This window comes from Vespula vulgaris, chromosome 10 (genome assembly GCF_905475345.1).
Source record: "Vespula vulgaris chromosome 10, iyVesVulg1.1, whole genome shotgun sequence".
Classification (NCBI taxonomy): domain Eukaryota; kingdom Metazoa; phylum Arthropoda; class Insecta; order Hymenoptera; family Vespidae; genus Vespula; species Vespula vulgaris.
This window is the reverse complement of record NC_066595.1, coordinates 5,159,168-5,180,777: the sequence shown is the minus strand read 5'-3', so window position 1 is coordinate 5,180,777 and position 21,610 is coordinate 5,159,168. Positions and strand designations below refer to the sequence as shown.

Genomic DNA, 21,610 nt, shown 5'->3' with positions numbered 1-21,610 from the left:
ATATATATATATATATATATATATATATATATAAAAGTCTCTTCATATAAGATATAAATTTACAAAACAATATCTAAATATAGAATTTATCGTAACAGTTACGTAAAATTATTTTTATTACTTAAGTGGCTTAACATGTACTTTTATATTTACATATTTATATTACATAACGTAAGTAATTAGCGTTAGAACAGCTAACAAATTTGTTTATATGTATCTGCATTAAGTCGAAAGCGAAGGTGAAAGATTGACCTCTAAAGGATTATGCTTTTCCTTAGTAGATGTAGAATCTATATTTTCTAATAATCTTTCTTCACGTTGCTGATTCACAGGAGCGGTCCCAGGTGTATAACGGTTGGATATCCATCCTTCTAAATGATATCCAATAAAACCAATGACACAACCAAATGGAAGTGATATATACGGAATATATTTATTGGCGATTCTTGCTACAATTTTCGACCACATTTTCTGAAATATAAACAAATAATATGCGTATTTTCATCTCTCGTTTGTTTATTCAAGATGATTTCTATATATGTATGAATACTGGAACAATCTTCGTTTGTAACAATAAATAATAGACAAAAATTTTATAAATTTATATCATTTATTAATTGCTTAATCCATCTTTTATAACAGTGATTGTTTCATAATTGTTTCATGGTACTATACAAAATTTATACTGAGTATGTATGTGCATATGTATGTATGTACTGACCAACTAATGTATTTAAAGCAACTTCGATCAAATTTGGTTAACTTTAATCAACGATTAACTCAATTAGCAGTGCAGCAAACAATAAAACTTAATTATATATTGTTTTTAACCTATATTTTTATAATGCAAATAAGCATTTAAAAATCTTACACATAATATAGAAATGCATACGTATATGTGTGTGTGTGTGTATATATATTCTCTTAGCTTATTTTAATTAATATTTTGTGTTTCATATTATGTATAAAATGTTTTATTTGAAAATGAATATCATTCGGCGTAATAGCGAATAACAACACAATAATGTATCGTATAATAACACAAAATTTTATATATAAAAAAGAATCGGAATTTTCAAAAACAGCAGCTTCTATGCCATGAGAATTAGACAATCTATATTATTTGATCTAATGTATTTTTTTAATGTATATATCACAAATATCTAATTAAGATTATGTAAAGATTATCTTCGCTTGATTTTTGGCAAAATGATCCGTTTGATGACGTTCATATTTATTGGATTACACATCCTTTTTTTTATCTATTTTCCTATTCACATGATATACAGTCCACTGCAAATAAAATCGAACTAACAACTATTTAATAAATATTTCAAAATATGTTACTAGATAGCCCTTGAATTATTGTGAGTTTAGTTTGTTATATTTTATATATTGTTACATTCTTTATTTGATCACTTTCAAAAAAGGTGTGCAATTTTTTTTTTTGTGATAATATAACTAAATATTTATAATCCATTTTTTAAATGACGAGAAAATGATATCTTACTGTTTTAACAGTTTATTTGTAGCAACCATATAACAAAGATATAACAAAAAATTTATACGTTCTTGATGTGCGGTAAATGGGCGTGAGATTTCTTCTTACTTAGTCTAGTAACCGTGGCGCTGCAATCGTAGCGTTTGTTGTCTAGTAACTCTTTTTGATTATTTGTCCAGACTAGTACATACGTTCGTTACAAAGACACGATTTGTGTAATATCTAATGGTCTAGTGGATAAATTGGTTGATCGGTATATAGAGGGAAGAAGATTACGTTAACGATTCCTTTAATCTTCTTTATGGCGGGAATTAGCCGATACATGGTTTAGTTGTACTCAGTTGTTACAAAGAGTTTCATATTTTTTGTTTCTTTCGAAGATGGAGCAAACGAATGATGAAATTTTAACAATGAAAGAGGATAGTAATAATTCCGATAATAATTTCGATAATAATTTCGATAATAATTCCGATAATAAATCCGATAAAGATATCGTCGTGGATTGTGACTTCCCAAGTAAAACGAGTAAGTATAATGTAATATTTTCAAGCATATACATATATATAAGAGATAGGCTTTTATTATATCAACAACTATTATTTGAGGTGATTCGACTGATAATAAATCTTTGAGTATAATTGCTGATCACAGCAAGCTTGATGATAAAGTTCCTGAAGATAATGTTACGAATAAAAAAAAAAGAAGCCTAGCTGAGTTTATTGAAGAAAAGCGTATTGCACAGGAAGAATATAATAAAACATTGCATGAACAAAGATATAAACGGTTAATGCATCTTTTAACTCAAAGTCAATTTTATGCTAATTATCTTATGGGAAAAATTACTTCAACTTCATCGCAAGAAATAAAAGATCAGAAAAAAGCTACTAATGAGAATTTACCACCAAAGAAAAAAGAAAAAAAGAAAAATACTCAAGAATATGATATACGCCAATATATTTCTCCAAAGGTGAATCATATATATATTATTTTAGGACAGTTAAATAAATCTTAATACATAATAAATATAATGAAAAATATATCTATATTTTATTTTTTATATTTGAAAAATATAAATTATTTTTAACATTTAAATTTCTTCCAGATGGAAAAAAAAATAAATTCAGATAGATCAAAATCCAATTTAAGTCCAAGACAAATTTCAGAAGAATTATTAAATTTAGATATTGAAAAGCAAGTAGATAACTGTGAAAATTTTTGTGTTCCAAAACATTTCAATGGTACTTTATATGAATATCAGAGAGAAGGTTTGCAATGGTTGAAAGTGCTTTATGAGAATGGATTAAATGGTATCTTAGCTGATGAAATGGGACTTGGAAAAACAATTCAAATAATAGCATTGTTATGTCATCTTTTAGAAAAACATCAAGGTGGTCCTTATTTAATAATTGCACCACTTTCTACAATACCAAATTGGGTTTCAGAATTTAAGAAATTTGCCCCTGATTTACCAATAATAGTATTTCATGGCTCAAAAAATATAAGATTAAATATCTCTAAGAAAATTACACAATCTTACAGTGTTAAAGGAGAATATAGAACAAAACCTATTGTACTAACCACATATGAAATGCCATTAGTAGAAAATAAATTTCTTATGAGTCAGAAATGGAGATATATAATTATCGATGAAGGTCAGAGAATCAAAAATCATGAATCACTATTATCTAAGTAAGTTAGTTGCTATAATATATAATATATCTGAAATGATATATAGGATTAAAAGTTATTTTATTTACACTCTTTTGTATTATTATAATTTAAAATTTATATCATTTTATAGAGTTCTAAGAACATTTCCATCTATGAACCGCCTTTTATTGACTGGTACACCACTTCAAAATAATCTAGCTGAATTGTGGGCACTTCTTAACTTTTTATTACCTGAAATATTTGATGATTTGCCTGTGTTTGAATCCTGGTTTAATGTAAATGAATTACAAAGTACAGAGGCTACTAACAAGATTTTAAAACAAGAAGAAGAAAAACACATTTTATCATCATTAAGAGAAATTTTGAAGCCTTTTGTTTTAAGACGTGAGAAATCAGATGTCCATATAAATATTCCACCTAAAAAAGAATTAATTGTTTATGCTCCACTTTCACATTTGCAACATGAATTATACAGAGCAGTTTTAAATTATGACCTTTATAATAAAATTGAAAAAGAACCTATTTTGAAAACATTGGATGGTAGCAAACCTAAAAGAAAGCGTATTACAACAAATACAATGGGTATTGATAATTTAAACAATGAATTAACATCTCCTGTACCAGAGGAAGAAAGTACACTAACAGATCCATATCTATTGCAGTGGCAGAAACATATTAATATTACTGATCAGAATCGTGATTTCTTACAGAACCTACGGTTCCAAAACAGATGTAAGTGATTAACATACAATTGCATATATATATATATATATATATATATATATATATATATATATACATACATATATATATTGTATGTATTGTTTGTACACACAAACAGTAGTTCTATCGTTACTCTTATTATTGCATATATTTTTTGTTATTCCAGGGGTACTATATAAAAAGATTGTCAATCATCCATATTTGCTTTATAATCCTTTGGATTTAAATGGTATGCATTCAATTAATGATGATATTATCAAATCTTCTGGTAAACTTTTAGTACTGGATGCTATGTTATCTAAATTGAAGAAGCGAGGACATAAAGTTCTTTTATTCTCAACAATGACAAAATTACTTAATATCATAGAAGATTATCTCTCATTACGAAATTATACATATGTTAGATTAGATGGTTCAAGTAAACTAGAAGAAAGAGGTATAAATATTCATAAATTTAATACAGAACCTGAATTATTTTTGTTTCTTATATCTACAAAAGCTGGTGGAACAGGTCTTAATCTTGCTGCTGCTGATACTGTGATTATATATGACAGTGATTGGGTATATTAGTGTTATATAAAATTATATAATAAATTATGAGAAATGGTTATAATATGAAAGTTACATTAAATTCAATATATGTATTATATTTGCAGAATCCACAAGTAGATATACAAGCAATGGCACGTTGTCATAGGATTGGTCAAACTCGTCCCGTTGTAATTTATAAGTTATGTACTAAAGGAACAATTGATGAAGTAATTATTAAACGTGCTGAAGCTAAACGGCTTTTGGAAAAGATGGTTATGTCTAAAGAATTACGTAAACTGGATATTCACAGTAAGGATACACTTATGGAATTGAAACAACTTTTAGAATCAAAAGAATCTACAATTGTTACATCTACACTAGAAGGTAACTTTCTATATTTTCTTTGTACACTCAACATTGTATAATATAACACAATCCTACATTTATGAATATGAATTTTTGTAACAAAAATGAATGATATTCTCAGTTTTTTATATTTTATATGAAAAAGTACAATAAATATGATAATTTGTTAGCGTACTCAGAAGAAGAACTCAATGAACTAATGGATAGAAGTGATATGGCACACAACAATTCTGCTGGTACAAGAAAATTTACTTACTAAGATTGTTTTTTAAAGATCAAAGTTCAATTTAATGTATAAATATCGATAGATTGTCATATTTTCTTGATAAGTATTATATTTATTAATAAGTATTTATTTTATGTCTTTTACAGTTTACTCTACTAAAGTTTTGTTTAATTTTATAATAAAATAGCATTAATTACACATTGTAGTTTTCTCTATTTATTGAAAAAAATATAAGTAAGAAAACTTCTTGCATATTATGCATTTTGTTACTATAAATTTTAACTTTTGATATTTAACTTCTTTTCATGTTTGAATGATTGATAATAAAATATATGATAAGTTAACTTTCTAAATAAAAGCAATATACTGTTCTTTAATTAAAATGGACCATTTGAATATTAATACTAATAAAATATGTGACAAGACTCTCATGTTTCTAAATAAAAGTGATATATTGTTCCATAATTAACATGAAACATTTGAAAATTAATATGGATAATCGTGGAAAATAAAAGTTAAAAATTTTCTACATTTCACGTTTAGTTATTTAATTTCAATTATCATAGATAACTTATGTTTTGTATAAACATAACTTTTTCGTATTATAAATTACAAAAATACGTGTGTATTAGGCTAACATAACGATATAGACGAAACATAATTTATATAAAAGATTTTAAATGTGCTTAGTAAAGCTTATTGCTTTTTCAAACGCATTATGTTCTTTCCTGTTGAAGAATTCTTATAAGCTTGGGCCCATTGATCGCGAAACTCTGCTTCTAATTTCATGTAGGATCCACCTATTTAAAGAAACAGTTTAGTATATATTAAAAATAATAAAAAATGCAAACAGATGTATTTGTTTTTGTATAATAGCATATGACTAATGAAAAAATCATATGTAATTGTGATATGTGTATTTTCTCCTAAATTAAGAATAAACGTTATAGACAAGGCTATATATATAACATATATATGATCAATTTAGAGATTATATATAACCATCAATTACTATATAAAATAATCCCCCAATTGGAAGTGTTATCAATACTATTATATTTATTAGATTAATCAATAATTATATATAATTCCCTATTTATTATTTTGACTATAATATATATATGTTCTTTATTATATTTTTTAATTAAAATATATTAGATTATTTTTAGGGGAAAGAACAAAATAAATAATACACATACCTATTGGTAGAATATTTTTATAAATTTGGCTGCGTTGTCTGTTATATGATTTTGCTAATAGAATGTGTTCTATAGATGTTCTTTTTGTTAACAGTGAAATCATTTGTGCATTAATTCTTTCTTCAAAATCTCTTTGATTGTCTTGATTATATCTTACCATTAAACTTGTACTCCAACATTTACCATTTTCCCTATAAATACATATATTAAATATACATATATATAAACACATTTATATAATTTATAGGAAACAAGCAAAAACATCATTTTACTGATTAATATATATATGTATATATAAATAGCTTATATCTGCACCTATATGAAAGATGTATTTAATAATATATTACATTACATATACCTTTTGATAGCTGCAGTTTTCGATTTTTTTTTTGTTTTTTTAACCGTTTTTAAACTGGACCATACTGATGATTCTTCGCTATCGTATGATTCGTTATCCGTGTTATCATCATCATTTATTTCTATTTCATCATCATCACTATATGTAACTGAAGAGCTAGTAGAAGATCTATCTGTTGTTTGACGATAATCTTTTTGCAAAGGTTTTTCTAGGTCAATAATTTGAGTAGACTTATGAATAAGTGATCCATTCCAAATTTTTCCTATATTTACATAAGAGAATTAAAATTCTCTGTAAGTTTTTTGTAATAAGCTATTTTAATAACAAATTCGTTAAAGATTACAGAATATTATCACATATAAAATTATATCATGTTATAATTTTTTTTCTCATAAAAACTATTTTACTGTACCTAATAGACCAAGTTGCAGTCTTGATGGTACAAGCTCTAAACCATTCCACCACATGGTTTCTTTACATATTAATTTGCCTGATTGAATGCTTGAATCGCGTGCTACTAATCTCGTAATTTTTTCTGGAAAAAATAGCTGAGGCGGTTCTATAGATATAATATCTTTGTATGTTATAAAGATGTTCAATATATTCATGTCATTTTCTGTTTTGATATTTGGTAAGTGTTCCTAATCAGAAAAGTACAAGAAAAAAGTAAATATAAGCAAATAAGTTTTTTGATTATATATTATAATAATTCTGGATAAAAACTGAAATAAATAATAGTAGATTATGGACCTTGTATTTGCAGCCTTGTTGGTTTGGTAAAACTTCAAATCTGTAAGCACGTTGACTACAACAAGGATATCTACCCAATGGAAATGACATAGGTCTTTGATGTTCATTTACAAAAAATTGTGGACATTCAGGATGGTAGCAACACCAACCCATTTGATGTATTGAAAAATATGTATTACAACATTGACAAAAGAGGAAATGACAGTCACCCCACAATCTCCAATATACTTTACGCCATGAACGTAATTCCGTTCGCAGGTTTGTAATATATTCATTTAATGACCATGTTGAATCTCTGAGAAAGAAATATAATCTCCTTATTTATAATTAAATGAAATAGTTTTTATCATATAATATATCATATAATATTAAAAATTACCTTATATGTTTATTATGAATAGTTCCTTTATTATCTATCTGCATAGCAGTTGAGATACATGGAATGAAATCAGAAATTGATTGTACAACATTTTTATTACATTTTCCACATTTAAATAAAGTAGCCAAAGAACCATAATGTCCCTTCTTATTATCTGGATTAATTTCTATTAATGACATAATAAGCTTGCAAAATAATCGGCTTTGAATTTTATCTTTTTTGTCTTGCAAATTTTCTACATCCTCATTGGTAAATAGTTTAGCTAATCTATATGTTAAAATAAATATTTAAAATAAATTTCGCAGAAATATTCATCAATATTCAAACTTTGCTTTAAGTAACATATATTAAATATATCTTACCTTGTAAGAAGATTATCATTTAAGCATGTTAAGATTGTTGATGATTTTAAGATATCTGACATATTGTCATGACAATATTGAAAACAATTTTCTAGTAATGGTTCCATTTGTAGAAAGGACGCAGAAACCATTATAGGAATAACATTGCTTGCTTCTAATATAGGCCATTCAGATTTTTTTGTGATATCTTTTTTAACCCATCTCATTAACCAATCAAAAATAACAATATCACAATGGACAGATATATCTATTTCTTCTAATTTCTGACCAGCTGTTATATCAGCAAAATAATGCATTTTTTGTATCAGTAATTTTTGAGGACATCGGAAATCCTTCTTCATATTTTTTCCCTCGTCACATACATGAATTTCTACTTCTGTCATACTAATGACAAACATAAAGAATATGAAAAATATACAATAGCTTTCCTTGTATATTTCTATAATGGTAATTATTTGCAACTATAAGAAATTAATATGAAATATTAATATATTCTCAGCACTTTACTATTATAGTACTTTTTACTGCTTATGAATATATATATATATATATATAATCAAAGTAAATGGTAAGGAGAAAAAGTACAATGAATTATTACACAAATACATTATTCTATGAAAGTTAACACATATTACTATTGTATAATATTAATGTACTTCTGCAACAAAATGGAATTGTTAAAAAAAATATATAAAATAATATACTTAAGATTACTTAAGCATTATATATAATTTTTTATTAAATAATAAATATTTGACTATGCACTCCTATTATTTTATATAATATTATTATGTAAATTATTAGTACTAAAAAGCTAAACTAAAATGAAATACTTACTCTGCAGTTTTTTTCACTTGTTTATTTTTATCTTTATCTTTAGAGATTGACAGATTATTTATTATTCCATTATCAATATCATTAGATAAAGAAGTACTCCTTTTGATGTTTATATTAACAATGGATTTTTTAATAACAGGCTGTGATATTGCAGGCTTTGGAAGCATATATGGCAATATAGAATCTAACAATCCTTCATGCAATATATCACTCAAATTTTTCCGCAAAATTTTTGTTAAAACAGGTTCTTTTTCTTCTGTGTGTTGCTTAGTTTTTGATGGCTCTACATATAATATATGCTCTGATAATTGATTCCTATCCTTAGCATCATTCTCTTTTGATTTTGAATTTTGCAAATAATCTTGTTTTTCTGTATAATTTATGGTTCTCAAACACACAATTGATTCAGTATCATGAATACTTTGCAAAGGTTTTATTTCTTTTGTATATTGATTAGTTGTTACAGGTAAAATTAATTGATTATTGTTTTCTGCTGTATTATGCATTATCTCTGGTATATAGGAATCTACGTTTTCATTTGTACATGTATTCAATGCTTCTGTTAAATCTGACATTTTGTTGTTAGGACTTTCAAATTCATTTGCGAAATCCTTGTGTAGTTGATTCTCATTTACTGACTTTTTATTATCAATGGACACATCCAAATTTAAATTAATTTTTGCCAATTTATTCCAGTTTATTTCACTCTTATTTGTAAGAATAGCAGCTAAGCCTTCAAAACTATCATTCACCTGATATGCAGTTTTCATAAATTCAAAGAACATTCCAATTGTCAATTTTGGATATTTATTATTTTTAATATCATATGTATTTTTAGAAAATCCATAGGTAAGTTCATCCAGCTGTTTTTGTTGGGATGTATCTTCCAATACATTGATAATTAATATAAAGTATGTAATAGATTTGATATATTGTATTGTAAGTTTTAAATTAATAAAGAAAAGACCTTAATATAGTATAGAATTCAAAAATAAAGGTTAAAATGTACCTTTTTGAGTAGTAGAATTTGGTGCTAAAAATGAACACGAATGTCTTTTTGATATTAGATTTCGGTTTTTATTTAGTTCCATTTCTGACATATAATAATTTGTATACTTTCTACAAATTTTATTAGATTGTCAAGGATTAGTTTATTATTTTAAAAGAATTTGAACTATTTTAAATTTAACTTGTATATAATAATAATAATTAATTCATTACTATACACGAAAAATTTGAACGTATCATATCATATAAATAGTTTAACTTTGTCCATTATAGAATAATTACATTGATTGATACTGACTGATACCACTAATCGATGTATTAAAAATTAGATTGTTTTGGTTATTTCAACAAATTTCGAGTGGATTTGCCTTTTAAACAGTCCTACCAAACTATAGTAAAAATTGTCTACTTTATCCTATGAGAAATGTGAAAAATACATACAGTGTCGCCAATATTATAATAACAAAATAATTTTATGAACGACAAATTTTAATTTAAAATTTGGTAAATATTTACGTATACATTATTATAGTAAATAAAATATAAGAAGTTAATCATGTACTTTCGTCAATTGTTTGACGAATTTTTTGAATACTTCATATAGTTCCATGATAAATTTAATAAAATTTAATAAAAGCAATTATGTTAATAATACTTACAAAATTATTTCTTAATATAGATAGATGATAATATTAATAGTTAAACTGTAAAATAATATTAAAGTTTAACTGTAATATTAATACATTAAACTTATAAAAAAAAATATTATATTCAGATTATATATAAGTATTACAGATAGTTCTATAAATTAAGATATAGTAATATTATTTTAATTTACAATAAATAATATTATGCTAACCATTGAAAATATTTCAAAAAAACAATATTTGGGTAGAATATTTTGTTAGAATTAATATTGACTATTAAACCCAATATAAATTTAGTATCACAATCTTTTGTAATAAGCAATAAGAAATTCATGAAAATATGTATTGAATATATCTATATTACATAATGGTACATTATGTTTCAATAAATGTGTATTTTGAAAATATTCATATACATAAGATATTATAACATAGTAACATAATTATGACATGTATTAGGAACACCCACAGATTCTAAAATTATTCAAAAACTTCATACCAATAAATTTTTTTTGTTTTTCTAAACTACATTGCTAATATGCTTAATGATCTCTTAATATTAGATGTGTCAGGTAATGACACAGCCCATTTTTTTAATCCTATCAATAAAACAGAACTTGTTACCAAGATTGCTCCACCTACTGAGTATTTATTAGGTATTTCATTAAAAAAGAGTACTTGCCAGAAAAATGCGAAAACTATATCTGCTGATCTTGCTATAGCAACAGGACCAGCTTGTTCTATTTGTAAAGCTAAAGTAAGTAAAATTTGTCCTCCAAAACTAAATAATGCTAGAGCAACGACCAACAATCTATCTGCACCACAACGAGGTAAACAGAGGGCACCAATTGCCCAAGAAATGATTATTGTTTGTATTAAAGCAAGTGATCCAAAATTTGTCATAATAACAGAAAAATGAAGACCTTTTAATGCACGCAATAAAACGTAAACATTAGCACCAAATAAAGTTGCAGAAAATGCTGCGATTGCACCCCATAAATCAGCATGTTCTGATGTACTATGAACATCTGAAAGAGACTCTATGGTATTTCCAAATATAATTGGTGGACGAGTTATTAATACAACCCCGATCAATGTTAAACATACAGTCAGTATATTAAATAATCCAAAAGGTTCTTTTAAAAATATCCTCGCAAATATTGCCACAAATACAGGAACAGAAAATACTACAATGGAAGCATCTGCTAAAGGCATATGTCTAAAAGCATAAAAACTAAGCATGAGAGCAGTTGTACCTACAAAACTTCGCAATATTAACATTATTCTACGTCCTTTAGGAAACGGATGTTCACCTTTATATATTAGAATTGGTATTGCTGGTAATAACACCCCAACAAATCTAAAGGCTGCCAATTCCATTGGATTAACTTCTACTAATCCTTTAACAATAACGCTACATAAAGAGAAGAATAAAGAAGAAAGTGTTGCTAACACTAAACCAAGATATGGACATGATTTACAAATTGGAGCAGATATTTGCTTTTGATGGAAAGCTGTATTACTTTCCACATCTTCATCAACTAAATGCTGTAACTCCACGTGTTTTGACATATCTAAAAAGAAAAAATAATTGTTTTATAGATACTTTTAATATCATGATCTAAGAAAAAATCATTTATATTTGTAATAATTATAAATACCTTTAGACATGAGGCAGATATAAACTTATTAAACACCAAATTTCATTAAGTTTCACATCAACTATATTATATTTATAACAAATACTTTTTAATAGAAACTGTAATGGAATTAGAGTTTATTAAATGCTTGTTAATCATTGTTATTTCTATTATTTCTATTATATTTGAAAATATAATTAAACTGAAGGTAATTAAATTAAATTAAAAGAGTAAAATTTATAAAATTAGAAATGATTTATTTTCTAATATGAGAAGTATGTTTATATATTACTATTAGTATTTATTAGTACTTTAAATAAAATGCACTCACTTAATTATCCCACTTATCATTGTAGACAATCAAAACTTCTTTGCTGATTAGTCGTGACTAGATTTGAAATAGGTAAAAAGATGACTAGATTATGGAATAACTTTCTAAAATATATGTTGTTCACAATTTGATAAAAGCCATCCATGAACCACAGTACCAAGTTAAATGATTATTAATTCATAATATCATGTCAATGAATTGTATCATTTTGGTACAAGGTTATTCTTTTGCGATTTTAATTATACTTTTTTACATTACATTTTCTGTGCATTTTTTGTACTGATATCATTGTATTTCAGGTTCTTCTGCACATACAAACACAGATAAACAGAATCATTAAGAATTACTAATAAATGTTTAACTTTCGTAGCAGATCATACTTGAAAGCATTCCGAAGCAATTTCTGAAGTAATTTGTGACACAGATATCATGCATTTTTGCGCACGCGTCTGAGTTGAATGTTGGCTGATATTACTATCAAATTCCACTGTTCGTGTTTTAAAATTTATAAAGAGAATATGTATATTTATACGATTGCTTAAAAGGAAAAAGAGATCACAAGTATTTTTCGTAAAGTAATGAAAACAAATTTTGTAAATATAAATAATGTTGACATAAGGCCTTACAAGATTTTAATTACGTTTACTAATATAAATATAAAAATTGTCCGATTAAAATTCAATGAAGATACATTCGTCTTACGTCACAATTGATCACGAGTTTTTATATTTCTAAAGTTAATTTTCTTTATATATTTCTCTACATATTTAAATTTTATTTTAAATGTTCTAACATATTTATGCATTTATGAATAGCGCATTAGGAATTGTAATTACTGTACTTGGTAGAGAAAACAATGATGTACTGATTAAAAGAAGAGAAAACAAAGAAGTTATTGTAATAAATTATTTTGGCATAAAATGTATGATAATTAATATTGATTAATTTTAACAATCGTAACTGATTTAATATACTGTTATAAAGAGGTTATCTTAATTTATGACTACATGCTGTCATGATCTTATCAGAAACAATAGATAACATCTGAATGATGTTCTTTTAAGTGTAAGAATGTAGACCAAATGCATTTATATACCGTTTCAATACGTATGTGACAGACAATATGTGTATTTTATTTATTTATCGAAATCCTAATGCCGACGGTAAATCTTATCGGCTAATCCTCGCTGGAAATCGTGATGAAATTTTTAAACGCCCAGCATTACCTGCACATTATTGGAAGAAATATCCTATGTGCTTAGGAGGTATATTAAAATTAAATAAATTTTTTTCTTGTATATGTTTGTGTGTGTGTGTGTGTATACATACACACGTTAATATTTAAAACACATTTATATTTATTTACTTATTATTATTTTTCTTTCATTTTTTTGCAATAATTTTTTGTCTGATTTTTGTTTTTTATTGGATTAGGTATTGACATGGAACCTGGCAAAGAAGGTGGTACTTGGTTTGCATTATCAACAAAAGGAAAAGCTGGTATCATTTTAAATCTAAGTAATGAACCAGATAAAAATAAAACTCCAAAAAAGGGTCGTGGAACTTTAGTAAACGATTACATTACTTCGAATGACTCTATAGAATCCTACCTAAAAAAAATGCATAGGGAAAATCAAATTACTCAAGCTTATAATCCATATAATTTAATTCTTATAAATTTGTAGTATGTATCTGTTATTTATGTATTAAGAATTTGAACAAATTTATTAAAATTAAAATTGTTTATTAAAATATTTTTTTTTTGTTTTCGTTTAGTACTGCTGATGTGTATTACTTAAGCAGTTCTTTAAATTCTTCAGGACCAAAAATGTGTCAAGATGATATATTAGGTTTTGGTAATAGTCCAATAGAATGTCCTTATAAAAAGGTAGAAGAAGGAAAAAAAAGTTTTTCAAGTATTGTTCATAACATTAAAACTTCACAGCAAGATGAACTTATCGAAAATCTTTTGCAATTTTTAAAATCACGAGAAAGGTATGTAATAAATTATTAATTGAATGTATATATTAATATCAAAACTAATATATTATTATTTAATATTTATAGACATTTACCAGATCTTGAATTACAAAAAAGATCGCCAGATATGTTTGTTGAACTCAGTTCCATTTTTGTTTCTGTTGCTGATTATGGTACAAGAACACATACTATATTAATGGTTAATGGTTTAAATCAAATAACTTTTGTAGAAGAAACTCTTATGCCAGATTTTTCATGGAAACGACAGTTATTTAATAATACTTTAACTAATTAGAGGACATAACTTTAATAATCAGTTCCATATTTTTGTAGTATGTAATACTTATAGCTCTTCATCTGGGAAATAAATACATTGATCAATAAATGAGATGGTTAATTGATCTTTAGAATATTTACACAGATATATGTATATGCATTAATTCATCTGCTTTCGATTTTTTATATTGTATATTGATAAAATACCTACCATCTTCCATACTTGCCATAGACTTCTCCTCATTTGAATCACTATCTAATATCTCTGATGATATATTCGATGTTTCATGTGTAGTTGTATCAATACTTGGTAATGTGGTTTCTTCAGATGATGTTGTCTAAAAATAAAATATATTAATTTCTCTTTTATATTTGTACATCACGAAATATTTAACTGTAATAATTTATACGTGTAACTATTTGCATATAATTTGTATATAATTGTTAAGAGACCTGTGAAAATATTTCTTGACCCTCTAAATTTTTGTTTAGAAGATTTCCCATCCAAAATGCAGTAGAACTGTTGTTAAGTACAAGCATTCCTTTCACACTATAGACTAATCTTTCAAGTACAGATTTTGCTGCAGGTATATGCTTTGTTAATAACATGTCTTTTTTCTCCATTCCATCACAACATACTGCATGTAAATATCTTGTACCTACTATAATGTAGTAGAATATACTAAAGTAGACATTTGAATGTTTACATTTTCCTCCTATCCAACTCATTGTAATACACTTCTACTTTTAGTACATGTTACAATAAATATTATGCATTATATACCTTGCATTAATTTTACTGCTTTAGTTATATCTTCTGATTGATATTTTAAATTATGTTCCAAAATTGGTATACCAGAATTTAAGAACAATCGTAAAAGGATAGGCATACATCGTAAGAAGATAAGTATATTAGTTTTTGCATTCAACGTTTTACATATGTGAACCATTTTTTGAACATTTGTTGCAACATTCAACCATATTTCTACTCTTTCAGGATCTCTAAAAGGAGAAGAAAAATCTTTTCTTTAAATTATCAAAAATTATTAAATTAATATGATTAATTTTTAATGTATGTATGCATACTTGAACTTCTCTAACACTGTTTATTAGATGTTTAAGTTTACCTATTAGCTGCGGATAAAGATATTTTCACACCTTTAGTCATACCATCAAATATTTTTTTATATAACAAGTGAAAGTTATTTCTATTTATTGACGGTAATCTATCTAAGTAATTGTGAGACTTTTCCAATTTTATAACTTCACTTGGTAACCATTCCAATAACATAGTTATTGTATCAAGAGGTGACAATTCATAATCGATCCAACTTTTTATAAGAGTATTAACAGCAGCTTTATATGAAGTACCAGCATGCTTATCTTTAGACCAGTCCAAAGATAAAAAGCCAAATGCCATTTTTGCTGATATATATAATTAAAAATGATACATATTGCTTTAATAGTTTGAAAGGAATATTTATCTTATTGTTAATTATCATACATGTTTTACCATTCTTATCTTTATGCTGCTGCATATAACTTTCTGAGTGTTTCATTACTGACTGGTATATTGTAATAAGAGCAACGCTGATCGATATTCGTGTGGCTATATCAGATAAAGATTCAATATATTTACATGACTCTGAAACAAGTTCTTTGCAAGATCTAAGTTTGACATTTGTGTTATTTTGTTGACTTGCTAATATTCGTAATCCCTCTGAAATGCATGAAAATGATTATCAATTATCACAAACAAAATCTTATATAAAAAATATAAATATAATATATACTATACCACGAAGCATTGGATTATAAATAGCACTGTGAAATTCTTTCCAATTAAAAACTGTTGCTAAAAGGCATAATATTAATCTTGCCCCTTCTCTTTTTTCATCAGCATCTTCCTCTCTCAGTTCAATAACAATCTCCTGTAATTTTCCACATATCTTTGGCAATAAATATATGATATCTTTCAAAAACGTTTCATTAAGATCATTTTCAAACATTCCGAGAAGTTCTTTAATAATAAAACATACTTGGGATATTGAAATACTTTCTGTTGTTGGTGATGCATGTATATTTAATTTAAAATCTAATAAATGTATTATCTAAAAAGAAATTTTAAAGTAATATCTTTCTTTTTAACGTAGTAATATTATATGAAGAAAGATAAGTAAGAAAATACTTTTGCATCAAGTTTCCTAAAATATGCTGGATTTTTAGAACACAATATAGAACCAATTTCCCAACTTTCTTGATCACATGTATTTACACTTTTTTCTAAAGATTTCTTTCTTCCTTTCTTTTTTATAGTTTTTTCAACTCTTAAAAAGAGTGGAGGTGGGAAATAATGAAAATAACATGGTGATGGTTGATATTTTGAATCACACAGGGATAACATTGTACTTAATTCTCCTTGCAAAAACATTAAATCATTTAATCGTATTAATACTTGTTTTCGTAATAAAGATTGTGATTGGGTTACAAAACCACTAATAACTTCTCTAAACCTGTAAATAAATACATAAATATTATATAATGATTCACAATATTTATTATTGATTTGTGATATCCACTTACCAGTTAATACAGGATACTATAAGATCTACTATAAGAGGTTCTGATACATCAAAATTTTCTGGCATTAAAATAGAACATCCTAATAAAGAATCTATGTCTTCCAAATCCCCATTTTCATTAAGTTTCATACAACAAGTTTTTAATAATCTAAACGTAATAGGCACAATAGCTCCATACTTTTTATTACTAAAATTTAAAACCAAATTCTGTGGATCATCTCCTGCATTATTTAAACCAAATTTAGGTATAAGATCCCCGCTACGGATAATAGCAACACATTATAAAAGTTATTAGAATTAATTCAGATAACATATATTTATAACATTCATCTTACTTATAATCCAATTTATTAACCATGTATGTGTTGATTAATTCATCTTGTATATAAATTGTCACGCATCGAAGAAATTCTTCATGAATATATCCGGTTTGTGAAATAACTTGTGCCAGTTGATCATAAAACAATGCTTTTGAACGTGGACATGACTTCACTGCAGTAAGAACTTTTTCTATGGAAAATACCATTTATGAAAAAATTCATTCATGTATGCAATGAGATTAAGTAATAAAAAGACCGAAAAAAAATATTTTTACATCCAGAAAATTATAGAAAATATATTTCTAAGTAAAAAAAAAGAAATTAACAAAAAATATAAAAAATATAAATTTCATACTGAATAAATTATGAGCAGATATATAAGTATCTGATTTACATGCCAAATGCTTTATTGCCATAACAGCTCCAAGAACTCCTTTGCATTTTATTCTAAAAGGAAAGAGGAAAACACAGTTATATTTATGTAGAAATATCATAGTTGTGGAGTAATAATGATACTAACAGTGGTTTTACAGCAGAAAGTTGCTTTTGTAAAACTATAAATAAATCATCACGTAAAGATTCTGCCAGTGTACTTGTACATAAACTATGCAGTAAGTCATTTAATGTGCCAACTTCTTCGATATCAAAATGATCTATTTTTTCTAATAGAATTCTTAAATGATTGCAGTGTGAATATAAATACTCTTTTTCTTCTATTCCCATGGCCATTTTACACAATACTTTAAGGGCATTCTTTGCTGTTTGATCATTATTACCCATAAGTAAAATGATTTTTTCTATAATTTCACGTTGCTTATGAACAGTATCCTTTTGACTAAGAAACTGTAATCGGAACCATTCAATTGCAAAATCCACATAAATTCTTTCTTCCATTTTCAATAAATTGCTTGCTAATTGTATCATAGATGGCTGTAAATGTTGTACAACCTGAAATCATATTATCCATGAAAAAGATTTATATTTCTTGGTAAATAAACTGGCTTACAATTTATTGTACATACCTCTTTATAATTGTTATATAAAAGTTGAAGTAAACTTAATCTGTAAAATCCAGATCGCACATGTTGTTTTAGAATAGCATCAACACCTTTTCTCCTGGATGATCCAGTAGATGATATAAGAAGTAATAATATGATATCCATAGGTTTCGGATCTTTGTCAATTTTTTTTATGATCATCAATGATGCACATACCATATTCTTTGAGAGTAGAATACTCATTTTTATATTTTGGATCATAATCATTTGGTTTTTATAGCAATCTTCAAGTTGTTCACCATGAAGAGGTTGCATATCAAGATTACGTAAGACATATAATATTTTTTTATACGTCTCCATCGTTGTACAATCGCTGAGAATAAATCTATATAAAAAAAGTTAATCAATTTATTGATATATTCACATTTTTAAAAATTAATGTGATTTCAAATATTTGAACTTACTTAGTAATGGCAGGTATTATATTTGTTTTTAAATGTTTATTTAACATTTCTAGTACTTTATGTTTATAATCATTTAAATATTCTCTTCCAAGAGTCAAATTATTAATACAGTCTAATACTGTATCTATTAGTTCATTATTATCATCCATTAATTTATTCAGAATTTCAGCAATAGCTTGATGTTGTACTTCTGTTATTATATCAGGTATATATAGAATTAATTCACGTTGAAACCATAAAGGACATGTCTCAAGAAGTTGTTGTAAACATTTTGTTAATACATCTGGTTCGACAATAATTTCTAAAAAACGAAATTTCTGTAATAATGTTCTAGCCCAAGGTATTTTTTCTATAGATTCACTGTAAGATGTAATATAAATAGAATTTTACAATCAATCATATATGATTTATTTTAAATAATATATCTAAATATTAGATATCGTATCATCATTTTAATTTCTGTAATATTATTATATCTTTAAAAGTTTTTAGAAAATAATTCTACTTACACTAAAAGAACAGATTCATTCAACTTATTTAAAAAGCAAACATATATATCTGGTTGTAGTTCTGATATTTGTAATAAAATTCTTACAACACATGTGTTACTTATATGATCAAAGCTTTGACAATCAGAAGAAACTACAAAGTCAAACAAGATACTTTGTAAATTTTGTCGATTATCAATATATTCTTCCAATGAATTTATAATTTCTTGTTTTTTATATTCTTTACTTTGTAACTTTTCTTTCATTTTCTGTTTTATTGTTGTAACTTCTTGGTCTATAAGAATATTCAATATATTTTACAGTTTATATTATGTAATAACAGAACTATAAAAAAAAAACTTACTGAATATATATGCTTCATCAGAAGCCAATGTAATACCACATTTTTTTAGATAATCAATAAATAGTTTTGTTTTTTCAGTAGTTTGTATATTACTTATGTTTTCTTGTATATTTCTACTTTTCTCTGTTTCAACAATATTGTCATTATTTCTTTCTGAAACAATAGATGTTTCTTTTGTTTTAAGAGGAGTTTTACAAATGCTTGAAGTTATTTTCTGTGACATTATATCATTTATTTTAGAATAATTTTCATATTGAGAAAGCTTATTTATTTCTTGTGTTAGATTCACTTCGTTTCTCCTTCTTTTTGTTATCTCATTTTGCGATAAACAAAGATTAGAATCATTCCTGCTTTTGCTTTTTGTAATATCTAAAACAGGTAGTTTACGTTTTCGTGATGTTAATTCTTTATTCGTTAGATTATCTTCATCAGTTGAATTACTTGCTGATGCTTGACTTGAACTACAACTCAAATTTTTATGTAAAGTTGTTTTTAATCGTAACTTTCTTTTATCCATTGTCACAAAGTTATGATCAGTTCCTGTCTTTTTCTTAATATTATAAACGGTTTGTTGTAGATCATAAAGATTTTATTATGCAAAGTACAAAGAAACTTTATACTGTATACAAAAATAATAAATAAGCGATCAAGAAACTCTTATCAGTCTCATGTAGTACTTATAGTAGTTTTTTAGTATTATTTAAACTTTTTGAAAAACTTTACCACTGACTACATTTAGCGTAAAATAATTGATACGAGATGGCAATTTTGTTGAACATTCTTATTGGTTCGCTCGTCGTTTGTCCAAAAACTAATAAAAGTGCATTTATATACAACCATACCATGGCCATTTCATGTTCGAATATTGTCCGATCATTAAGGCTGTTCATCATCTTTCGCATATGGCGTACGACTTAAGCGACAGGTATGGACAAAATATGAACTATAAAGTAATTAATAATTATGTATATATTATCAATGGTAAATAAAAAAATTAAAATTTTTCAGTGCGTTTTTCTAAGAAATTATTTAAAAATCCTATATCTAATCTGTTTATTTATTTAAATGTAAGTGTTCAATGTTTATTTATAATTAGAAAGAAAAGATTTGGAAACGCACTGAAATGTGCAGCCATTCGCGTATTTGCGTTGTATAATCTAGAATTAGATTTCGATAAATCGCAAAAACCGATTTAAGTTTCATCACATGGAGGTTGCAGTTTTTGAAGATCCATAGCCTGATGGTTTCTACTAAAATTCAAATTCCTGGATAACATACCACTTAGTGAACATTTAGGACGTATATGTTAACAGGAGAAGAATTAATTTCCACTTATGGATAGCAGAATCGTCGCAACATCAAAAACTTCAATCACCACTATTGAATACGACCATTCGTCTTTTTGGAATTTATAATTATAAAACGGAATCCACTGTTTGACTTAATCGCTTCCGTGAACTTTTACGCGCGCGCGGTTCTTCCCATCTTATCCATACAATAGAAAAGGACACATTCTCCTCGTTGGTCGTGCCAAATCAATTCGTTTTATGCACGGCTACAGCATAGTTGTATATAAATGAATCTTAATTCGTTTCATGGTTTTGTACTC

At 26.0% G+C, this 21,610-nt stretch overlaps 5 protein-coding genes across 10 annotated transcripts; 2 read left to right on the top strand and 3 right to left on the bottom strand.

The window, feature by feature from the left end:
* The first annotated feature begins 1,672 nt into the window (after positions 1–1,672).
* On the top strand, positions 1,673–5,216 carry LOC127066947 (lymphoid-specific helicase-like). Of its 5 annotated transcripts, none has more exons than XM_051001268.1 (8): positions 1,674–2,026; positions 2,107–2,468; positions 2,604–2,808; positions 2,878–3,190; positions 3,303–3,904; positions 4,062–4,456; positions 4,552–4,810; positions 4,963–5,216. In XM_051001268.1, exons 1-8 carry the CDS (start codon positions 1,882–1,884, stop codon positions 5,049–5,051), a joined length of 2,370 nt encoding a protein of 789 aa, XP_050857225.1. In that variant the 5' UTR covers positions 1,674–1,881; the 3' UTR covers positions 5,052–5,216. The 5 variants fall into 5 exon arrangements, with proteins under 5 accessions (XP_050857224.1, XP_050857225.1, XP_050857227.1 ...); XM_051001269.1 differs by having other exon boundaries at positions 1,675–2,026; positions 2,604–3,190; positions 4,062–4,124; positions 4,395–4,456; XM_051001267.1 differs by having other exon boundaries at positions 1,673–2,026; positions 2,604–3,190; positions 4,972–5,216.
* A 324-nt stretch (positions 5,217–5,540) lies between these two features.
* Positions 5,541–10,626, bottom strand: LOC127066945 (SANT and BTB domain regulator of class switch recombination). The gene is made up of 9 exons (XM_051001264.1): positions 9,913–10,626; positions 8,904–9,786; positions 8,067–8,450; positions 7,705–7,971; positions 7,326–7,620; positions 6,988–7,216; positions 6,576–6,837; positions 6,218–6,408; positions 5,541–5,818 (listed from the first exon to the last, which is right to left on the bottom strand). Exons 1-9 carry the CDS (start codon positions 10,001–10,003, stop codon positions 5,715–5,717), a joined length of 2,706 nt encoding a protein of 901 aa, XP_050857221.1. The 5' UTR covers positions 10,004–10,626; the 3' UTR covers positions 5,541–5,714.
* A 271-nt stretch (positions 10,627–10,897) lies between these two features.
* LOC127066954 (solute carrier family 35 member G1-like) lies at positions 10,898–13,051 on the bottom strand. Its single transcript, XM_051001295.1, has 4 exons — positions 12,910–13,051; positions 12,530–12,834; positions 12,220–12,317; positions 10,898–12,132 (listed from the first exon to the last, which is right to left on the bottom strand). The coding sequence occupies exons 3-4, from the start codon at positions 12,227–12,229 to the stop codon at positions 11,084–11,086; spliced, it is 1,059 nt and encodes a 352-aa protein (XP_050857252.1). The 5' UTR covers positions 12,230–12,317; positions 12,530–12,834; positions 12,910–13,051; the 3' UTR covers positions 10,898–11,083.
* A 597-nt stretch (positions 13,052–13,648) lies between these two features.
* On the top strand, positions 13,649–14,894 carry LOC127066956 (transport and Golgi organization protein 2). The gene is made up of 4 exons (XM_051001299.1): positions 13,649–13,794; positions 13,964–14,213; positions 14,306–14,524; positions 14,597–14,894. Exons 1-4 carry the CDS (start codon positions 13,653–13,655, stop codon positions 14,802–14,804), a joined length of 819 nt encoding a protein of 272 aa, XP_050857256.1. The 5' UTR covers positions 13,649–13,652; the 3' UTR covers positions 14,805–14,894.
* On the bottom strand, positions 14,555–21,540 carry LOC127066942 (Fanconi anemia group D2 protein homolog). Of its 2 annotated transcripts, none has more exons than XM_051001256.1 (17): positions 21,121–21,540; positions 20,002–20,944; positions 19,659–19,932; positions 19,150–19,509; positions 18,710–19,070; positions 18,208–18,635; positions 18,043–18,134; positions 17,703–17,877; positions 17,369–17,626; positions 16,974–17,298; positions 16,584–16,896; positions 16,299–16,505; positions 15,913–16,210; positions 15,570–15,787; positions 15,239–15,447; positions 14,997–15,123; positions 14,555–14,866 (listed from the first exon to the last, which is right to left on the bottom strand). In XM_051001256.1, the coding sequence occupies exons 2-17, from the start codon at positions 20,516–20,518 to the stop codon at positions 14,853–14,855; spliced, it is 4,176 nt and encodes a 1,391-aa protein (XP_050857213.1). In that variant the 5' UTR covers positions 20,519–20,944; positions 21,121–21,540; the 3' UTR covers positions 14,555–14,852. The 2 variants fall into 2 exon arrangements, with proteins under 2 accessions (XP_050857213.1, XP_050857214.1); XM_051001257.1 differs by having other exon boundaries at positions 21,280–21,540.
* Positions 21,541–21,610: the final 70 nt, after the last annotated feature.

Bases quoted from the DNA above. Each gene is read 5' to 3' on its own strand.
- LOC127066942 (XM_051001256.1), bottom strand. From the start codon at position 20,518: ATGGATAAAAGAAAGTTACGATTAAAAACAACTTTACATAAAAATTTG. The intron at 19,510-19,658 runs GTAAGTAGAATT...TACATCTTACAG, and splicing joins AATGAATCTGTTCTTTTAGT to TGAATCTATAGAAAAAATAC. The intron at 17,627-17,702 runs GTAAGATGAATG...TATTATCCGTAG, and splicing joins GTTAATAAATTGGATTATAA to CGGGGATCTTATACCTAAAT.
- LOC127066945 (XM_051001264.1), bottom strand. From the start codon at position 10,003: ATGTCAGAAATGGAACTAAATAAAAACCGAAATCTAATATCAAAAAGA. The intron at 7,972-8,066 runs GTAAGATATATT...TTTAACATATAG, and splicing joins AATGATAATCTTCTTACAAG to ATTAGCTAAACTATTTACCA. The intron at 6,838-6,987 runs GTACAGTAAAAT...ATGTAAATATAG, and splicing joins ACTGCAACTTGGTCTATTAG to GAAAAATTTGGAATGGATCA.
- LOC127066956 (XM_051001299.1), top strand. From the start codon at position 13,653: ATGTGTATTTTATTTATTTATCGAAATCCTAATGCCGACGGTAAATCT. The intron at 13,795-13,963 runs GTATATTAAAAT...TTATTGGATTAG, and splicing joins ATATCCTATGTGCTTAGGAG to GTATTGACATGGAACCTGGC. The intron at 14,525-14,596 runs GTATGTAATAAA...TAATATTTATAG, and splicing joins TTTTTAAAATCACGAGAAAG to ACATTTACCAGATCTTGAAT.
- LOC127066947 (XM_051001266.1), top strand. From the start codon at position 1,882: ATGGAGCAAACGAATGATGAAATTTTAACAATGAAAGAGGATAGTAAT. The intron at 2,469-2,603 runs GTGAATCATATA...AATTTCTTCCAG, and splicing joins GCCAATATATTTCTCCAAAG to ATGGAAAAAAAAATAAATTC. The intron at 3,905-4,061 runs GTAAGTGATTAA...TTGTTATTCCAG, and splicing joins CCTACGGTTCCAAAACAGAT to GGGTACTATATAAAAAGATT.